At 43.7% G+C, this 8,335-nt stretch overlaps 1 protein-coding gene across 4 annotated transcripts in view; it reads right to left on the bottom strand.

Moving 5' to 3' along the window:
• Positions 1-3,184: 3,184 nt before the first annotated feature.
• Positions 3,185-8,335, bottom strand: part of LOC100495290 (collagen alpha-1(I) chain) — a 124,564-nt gene continuing 119,413 nt past the window's right edge. For all 4 annotated transcript variants that reach the window (XM_018090175.2, XM_031891045.1, XM_018090177.2 and 1 more), the window contains 9 exons: positions 7,910-7,963; positions 7,472-7,525; positions 7,357-7,374; positions 7,218-7,271; positions 7,018-7,080; positions 6,641-6,913; positions 6,459-6,539; positions 6,201-6,383; positions 3,185-4,376 (listed from right to left, as the gene is read on the bottom strand). In XM_018090175.2, coding sequence (XP_017945664.1) covers positions 4,227-4,376; positions 6,201-6,383; positions 6,459-6,539; positions 6,641-6,913; positions 7,018-7,080; positions 7,218-7,271; positions 7,357-7,374; positions 7,472-7,525; positions 7,910-7,963 — 930 coding nt within the window. In that variant the 3' untranslated portion in view covers positions 3,185-4,226. The remainder of the gene's footprint in view (positions 4,377-6,200; positions 6,384-6,458; positions 6,540-6,640; positions 6,914-7,017; positions 7,081-7,217; positions 7,272-7,356; positions 7,375-7,471; positions 7,526-7,909; positions 7,964-8,335) is intronic.

Below are 8,335 nucleotides of genomic sequence, written 5' to 3'. Positions count from 1 at the left end.
GTGAGGGACAAGAGGCGGGCTGAATATGACGCGGCGGGAGGAATGGGCGTCGCTCTGCCCCTGGGCATTGTGGGAGATGTAGTTCGGCTGGACTATAGGCTGTTGTGTTTGTGGAGAGTGTACAAATCCCGGTAACGCCGGCACTGCCTTGTGTATGGGGGATGCTGGGAGATGTAGTTCACCCCCTAGTTGTCTGATCAACCTTATACTCCCTTCCCAGACATTCCTGGGGGTAATAACCTACAGTAAGGCCCATATTGTTTGGCTCTGTGATTAAAGGGAAAGTTCACCTTCACAGCCTTCTTCTGCCTCTTTGCAGCTTTTTAAATGGGGGTCACTGACCCCGGCAACCAAACCCTATTGCTCTGTGAGGCTCCAGTTTTATTGTTACTTTTTATTCCTTATCTTTCTATTCAGCCCCTCCCCTATTCATATACCAGCCTCTCATCCAAACCCCTCCCTGGTTGCTAATGTAATTTGAGCCCTAGCAACAGGATAACTGACCCCGGCAGCCAAACCCTATTGCTCTGTGAGGCTCCAGTTTTATTGTTATTGTTACTTTTTATTCCTTATCTTTCTATTCAGCCCCTCCCCTATTCATATACCAGCCTCTCATCCAAACCACTCCCTGGTTGCTAAGGTACATAAGACCCTAGCAACCAGATAGCTGCTGATATACCAAAATGGAGAACAAAGCGGATTAGGTTGCCATGGTGACTGGGTTCCTAGGCAGTACCCTTTATATCCAGCCCATAAACATCAGAATGGTTCCATATTGTCTCTTCTTTCCATCACAAATGTTGGGGTCCCGCACAAGTTACATATATGGGGCCCCCCCATGAACACAAGTGGGTGGTACCAACATTTAGCCACGCCCCTTGTGCGTGCAATATAAACAGCTGATGTTACTCTATAATAAGCCATTCGTAGCTTTTTGTTCAGCAGCTCTCTGGTTGCTAGGGTCTTGTTTACCATAGCAACCAGCCAGCAGTTTGAGTAGGAAACTGGTATATGAATAGGGGAGGGGCTGAATAGAAAGATAAGGAATAAAAAGTAACAATAACAATAAAACTGGAGCCTCACAGAGCAATAGGGTTTGGCTGCCGGGGTCAGTTATACTGTTGCTAGGGCTCCAATTACTTTAGCAACCAGAGAGGGGTTTGAATGAGAGGCTGGTATATGAATAGGGGAGGGGCTGAATAGAAGGATAAGGAATAAAAAGTAACAATAACAATAAAACTGGAGCCTCACAGAGCAATAGGGTTTGGCTGCCGGGGTCAGTTATCCTGTTGCTAGGGGTCAAATTACATTAGCAACCAGGGAGGGGTTTGGATGAGAGGCTGGTATATGAATAGGGGAGGGGCTGAATAAAAAGATAAGGAATAAAAAGTAACAATAAAACTGGAGCCTCACAGAGCAATAGGGTTTGGCTGCCGGGGTCAGTGACCCCCATTTGAAAGCTGGGAACGACGTAGAAGATGAAGGCAAATAGATCAAAAACTATAAAAATTGAATAATGAAGACCAATTGCAAAGTTGCCGGGAACCGTACATACTATAACATATTAAAAGTTCATTTAAAAGTGACCCGCCCACTAAGCAGTTGTTGCAGAAGTTACATAAATGGCGTAATATTATGCGTAACTTACACAATTTGCGTAACTTTCGCGACCGGACCCCCTTACAAGGGATTTCACAGGGCCCAGTAGGGTGGTACCCCCTCTGCCCCCCCCCCAAACACACAGTCATGTTATGGTCATGTGTCTATCCGTATACATACTGGCTCCGCCCCCAGCAACATCATTGGGCCCTGACACTTACGCAATATACGTAACTTAAGCAAAAACTTATGTAACTTCTGTATAAACCCCACTGACCCCCCAATTAAATTACTAACTCATTAACTCATTAATTACTGTTGCTATCTTTATGAATTACTACTGACTGGTTATTGGGCCCCACAGGAAGGTAAGTGGATCCCTAAACTAAGTTTTTGCTTAAATTACGTAAACTGCGTAAGTTTAGGGGCCCAATAACCAGTCAGTAGTAGTTCATAGAAATAGTAACAGTAATTAATGAGTTAATAAGTCAGTAATTTAATTGGGGGGTCAGTGGGGTTTATACGTAAGTTACGTAAGTTTTTGCATAAGTTACACAAACTGCGTAAGTTTAGGGGCCCAATGATCTTCTTGTGGGGCCCAATAACTAGTCAGTAGTAGGTAATAAAGATAGTAACAGTAATTAATGAGTTAATAAGTCAGTAATTTAATTGGGGGTCAGTGGGGTTTATACGTAAGTTACGTAAGTTTCTTTGAAAGTAACGTAAGTCTTTGCTTAAGTTACGTAAACTGCGTAAGTTTAGGGGCACAATGATGTTGCTGGGGGGCCCAATAACCAGTCAGTAGTAGTTCATAGAAATAGTAACAGTAATTAATGAGTTAATAAGTTAGTAATTTAATTGGGGGGTCAGTGGGGTTTATACGTAAGTTTCTTTAAAAGTAATGTAAGTTTTTGCACAAGTTACGTAAACTGCGTAAGTTTCGGGGCCCAATGATGTTGCTGTGGGGCCCAATAACCAGTCAGTAGTAGTTCATATAAATAGTAACAGTAATTAATGAGTTAATAAGTCAGTAATTTAATTGGGGGGTCATTGGGGTTTATACGTAAGTTACGTAAGTTTTTGCTTAAGTTACGTAAACTGTGTAACTTACGTATAAACCCCACTGACCCCCCAATTAAATGACTGACTTATTAACTCATTAATTACTGTTACTATTTATATGAACTACTACTGACTGGTTATTGGGCCCCCCAGCAACATCATTGGGCCCCTAAACTTACGCAGTTTACATAACTTAAGCAAAAACTTACGTAAGTTCCATATCGAGCAATGACAGCGCAGAGCAGGGGCAGGTGGGTGGGAAGGGGTTAAACTTAGGGCGAACCCCACTGCCCCCCCATAAAGTGACTGACTTATTAGCACATTAAATATGAAACTCTTTATATGAACGGCTTATTATAGAGTCACATCAGCTGTTTATATTGCGCACAAGGGGCGGGGCTAAATGTTGGTACTGCCCACTGGTCCCATCTGTAGGAAGAGCCCCGCCCATTCACCTTCCCGTAGTCGTATCGATAAGAATCGCAGAAATAAAGAGAAAGTGAGGAAACCGCCCAATCGGCCGTTTCTATCACAAAATGAGTTTTATTCACTTTATAGTACAGCACAATACGTAGCAAAGTCGTAGGAAGTCCTGTAAAGAGCAACAACCAATAACCTTGGGCACGGGGCGCCGGGGGCGGGGCAGCCATAACGCGTGCGCGTAGGTAGTCCAATTATAAGCCCCAGAAAGGATAGCCAGCCTTTTATGCTTGAGATATTGCGCAACTATAACCCCCTCTGCCCGTCTGAGGCATGATGGGAGTTGTAGGGCTATGTAGAGACCGTGAAGCCTCCAACCAATCGGTGAAGCTTCCCGTTACGGAATAAATTAGACGTTATGTCAGTGCAACAGCCGGCAACTCCCGGGGAGCCAAATGGGGCGGCCAAGGAGCCAAACCTGGGGACGGTAACAATATCGGTGTCCAACGTTGGGGGACGTCCTGCTCTACATGCGTCGACTGCCAATGAAGTTCAAGAAAAGGCGGCCTATGGCTGCTGCCCAACTCCCCGCACCCCTAGAAGCCACCAATGCCGTTGCTTTTACTTATCCTGCAGTCACAAAACCGAGTCTCCCCCCTTGGCGACTTAAGTCCAATCCGGCATCACCGATTCTTATTGTCAACTGTTGACTTGGTACCTTTGGCCACCACCCATGGTCAAAGGAGAAATCCGAGGGTCCACATGGAAGTTACTAGAACGTCAGGACTCGAGAACCGTCTCTATCGCTGCACAGGCGGAATAAGAAGTGCACTGGGAAATAAATTCAGGTTCCTTCCCTGGAAACATCACTCCATGAATGTTCTCCTCCAAGGAAGCCATTGAGGTGTCTGTGTGTGGTTCTCACCAGGAGATTTGGGTGAAGCCTTCAAACTTAAGAGTAGGAGCACCAAATGCTTCACTGTAAACAAACTATTTGTCTCCCTTCCTGAGAGAGAAGGTTGAAAAAAAAAAAAAAAAGTTGGGGGGGCGGGGGACCCATGTAATAAATAATGCAGGTCTTCCACCCTTCACCTGGGTGAAGGTCCACAAAAAAAGAAGTTCACAAGAGGAACGGCTCTTTGACTTCAGCTGTAGCAGGTAGGACCCACCAAGAAACCAAACTGGTGCCCAATGTCCCCATCGTGTAACATGGCCAAGTCTCTGAGAGGAAGGAGGCTGAGGTCTGAGGGGGCAAAGTGGAGGAGAGTTCCTGTTCTGTTTGAAGTCTCTTCCCACTGCAGTACAGAAGACAATAATTAGGGTTTATAAAAGAGTATAATTCTATAGAAAAGTAAGACTTTTATGTTTGGTCATTCGGCTGAAAATGAATTTCATGAGAAGAGGAAACGTCCTGTGATGTTGCTCTGCTTAGAAAATTACATCTGTGAGCAGAGAAGAGTCATCTGACATTTCTTTGGTGAGTTCTAAGCAGAGGAACATCACAAGACTTTCTCAGGTAAAAGATTATACTTCCATAAAAAAGTAGGACTTTTTACATTTGGTCATTCGGCTGAAAATGAATTTCCTGAGAAGAGGAAACGTCCTGTAATGTTGTTCTGCATAATAAATGGCATCAGTGAGCAGAGAAGAGTCAACTGACATTTCTCCGGTCAGTTCTAAGCAGGGCAACATCACAAGATCTTCTCAAGTAAAAGATTATACTTCCATAAAAAAGTAGGACTTTTTACATTGTGTCATTCGACTGAAAATAAATTTCCAGAGCAGAGAAAATGTCCCGTCATGTTGCTCTGCTTAGAAAATGACATCTGTGAGCAGAGAAGAATCATCTGACGTTTCTTTTGGTCAGTTTTAAGCAGAGGAACATCACAAGATCTTCTCAAGTAAAAGATTATACTTCTATAAAAAAGTAGGACTTTTTACATTTGGTCATTCAGCTGAAAATGAATTTCCTGAGAAGAGCAAACGTCCTGTGATGTTGCTCTGCTTAGAAAATGACATCTGTGAACAGAGAAGAGTCATCTGACGTTTCTTTGGTGAGTTCTAAGCAGAGGGACATCACAAGACTTTCTCAGGTAAAAGATTATACTTCAAAAAAGAAAAAGTAGGACTTCTTCTTTTGATCATTTGGCTGAAAATGAATTTCATGAGAAGAGGAAACATCCTATGATATTGCTCTGCTTAGAAAATGACATCTGTGAGCAGAGAAGAGTCATCTGTCGTTTCTTTGGTGAGTTCTTAGCAGAGGAACATCACAAGACTTCTCAGGTAAAAGATTATACTTCAAAAAAGAAAAAGTAGGACTTCTTCTTTTGGTCATTTGGCTGAAAATGTGAGAGGAACATCACAAGATCTTTTCAAGTAAAAGAGTATGGACTTTTTACATTTGGTCATTCGGCTGAAAATGAATTTCCTGAGAAGAGAAAATGTCCTGTGATGTTGCTCTGCTTAGAAAATGACATCTGTGAGCAGAGAAGAGTTATCTGACATTTCTTTGGTCAGTTCTAAGCAGAGGAACATCACAAGACTTTCTCAGGTAAAAGATTATACTTCTAAAAAAAAAAAAGTAGGACTTATTCTTTTGGTCATTTGGCTGAAAATGAATTTCCTGAGAAGAGGAAATGTCCTGTGATGTTGCTCTGCTTAGAAAATGACATCTGTGAGGAGAGAAGAGTCATCTGACGTTTCTTTGGTGAGTTCTAAGCAGAGGGACATCACAAGATCTTTTCATGTAAAAGAGTATACTTCCATAAAAAGTAGGACTTTTACATTTGGTCATTTGGCTGAAAATAAATTTTCTGAGAAGAGGAAATGTCCTGTGATGTTGCTCTGCTTAGAAAATGACATCTGTGAGCAGAGAAGAGTCATCTGAGGTTTCTCTGGTCAGTTCTAAGCAGAGGAACATCACAAGATATTTTCAAGTAAAAGAGTATGGACTTTTTACATTTGATCATTGAGCTAAAAATGAATTTCCTGAGAAGAGGAAATGTCCTGTGATGTTGCTCTGCTTAGAAAATAAAATCAGTAAGCAGAGAAGAGTCGTCTGACCTTTTTCTGTAGTCAGTCGGCTGAAATGAGCAGAAGGTGGCGCTGTTCCTTACCTCACAGCCCTGCAGAGTCACTAGAAAGCTCTGATCCCGGGTATCGGTCAGAAACTTCACATTCTTGTCTTTCGCAGCGACGCCGGGCTGACCTTGGCACACGTAGCTCACCCCCTGATGTACGGCGCTGCTCTGTAGCCTCAGGAACCGCAGCTGGACGACTCCTGTTTCACTGTACCTGAACTGTGAGAGAGGAACATCGGAGCATGATAACCTGGTCGGGTGCTTTGAGTAGAGGCCATACTCCATGACACTTACCATAAAGCCCCCAGGAAGAGTGCTGAACCACTGGAAACCCTCAGAAGCCTGATAGTCCTGAAGCCAAGGTCTGACAGGTATCTAGCAACAAAAAAAAACATCTGAAGGTCCTACAGAATGGTTGTGTGGAATGTAAGAGTCCATAGGCTGGAGAAGGAAAAGCCTTCAAGATGTCTCCTTACTTGGCTCTCCTCAGGGAGCAGACACGTCTCACCGCCTGCAGTGAAGTTACAGAACACAAGGAAAGAATCCTGTGGACTCCCCTGGTTGGGATCTACATAGTAATGACCATCCGACAGATGAGGTTGCACCAGCTGAAGTTCCTTACAGGTGCTGGCTGGGTTTTCTTTGGAACCATTGGGCGGAGAGCGCAAGTGTTTCAAGTCCTCTTCCAAACGATGCAGAAGATCCCAAGGTCCCTCTACGCTCAAGGCCCCGGCATGGAAGAAGGTCCGCTGAATTGGTTACAGAGAGATCATGAGATGATGAAGGTTTGATGGCCATGTTTGTACGGTCAAGCCGTAGTTTCACACCAGATGTGGGGTTTCGACAATCATACCTTTAAACTTTGGGCCGTTAAGTTTAGAGAAGGTCCTGGGAGTCCAGGAGCACCAGGAAGCCCCTAAAATATAAAGTTGAACTTGTAACCAAGAGAACACAGTACGTATATAGAGGACTAGTCTAGTCCAGTAACGGTCTACTGGGATTTCATATCTAAGCCCTGGGTAACGGGGTGCTTCCCATTAAGTCTCAGCTTACCGGTGGTCCAGGTGGCCCTCTGGGCCCTTCAGATCCAGAGAATCCTTTATGTCCCTGAATGTTACAAACAGATATATTATAAGGAAACAGGTCCAGTGTCATCTCCAGAAAAATAAAAAAAGATACCCCTCAACTGTACCTCTATCCCTGGTGGTCCCTAAAAAAAATGAAGAAAGAGTAGAAGTGAGCCGTGACAGGTACGTAACTTTTACACGTCTTTGTAGATGTTTTTGGTGTTGTGTATCGTAACTTACTGGTGCACCTTGGGGTCCAGGTAATCCTTGAGAGCCAGGTGGCCCCTCAATTCCCTGAAACAAAGAGACTCAAGTCAAAATTCTTTAGGGAAGCACCAAACCCTGTACTTCGATATTCGGCCAAATGCCCAAATCCTTGGCTATGGATCCGGCCGGATACCAAATTTAATCTGAATCGAATCCAAACCTGGAAGTGGAAGTTCTCAAAGTTGATGCAAAATTTGCTCCTCTAGCTTTTACCCACTGGTACAAAACCAAATGAAAGAGACAGACATATTGGCTTGGCCAAAGCTCTCCAAGAACCTTTGGGTGTATTCCACCAGGCCGTGGAGCATTCATTTGCTTCTTTATTTGGCTAGATGTTTAGATACTATGGACCATGTTGGCCACCAACAATTGTTTGTTGCAAACCCTTCTGTACTACAACCTTCTTAGTACCTGTTCCCCTTTGATCCCGAAAGGTCCCCGCTCCCCGGTCGGTCCTTGTGGTCCCTGGGGAAGAAGAGAAAACAAAATAACCCAGGGAAACACAATAGCCTCCGAGTTCACCTAATCCCATGTTTCTATCTTCTTCACCTAATAACTAAATAGCCTCCGAGTTCACCTAATCTCACGTTTCTATCTGCTTCACCTAAAAACAAAATAGCCTCCGAGTTCACCTAATCCCACATTTCTATCTTCTTCGCCTAAGAACAAAATAGCCTCCAAGTTCACCTAATCCCACGTTTCTATCTTCTTCACCTAAGAACAAAATAGCCTCCGAGTTCCCCTAATCCCACGTTTCTATCTTCTTCACCTAAGAACAAAATAGCCTCCAAGTTCACCTAATCCCACGTTTCTATCTTCTTCGCCTAAGAACAAAAT

Source organism: Xenopus tropicalis, chromosome 8 (assembly GCF_000004195.4).
Source record: "Xenopus tropicalis strain Nigerian chromosome 8, UCB_Xtro_10.0, whole genome shotgun sequence".
Taxonomy (NCBI): domain Eukaryota; kingdom Metazoa; phylum Chordata; class Amphibia; order Anura; family Pipidae; genus Xenopus; species Xenopus tropicalis.
The sequence above is the reverse complement of the archived record's forward strand: the minus strand, read 5'-3'. Positions and strand labels throughout refer to the sequence as shown.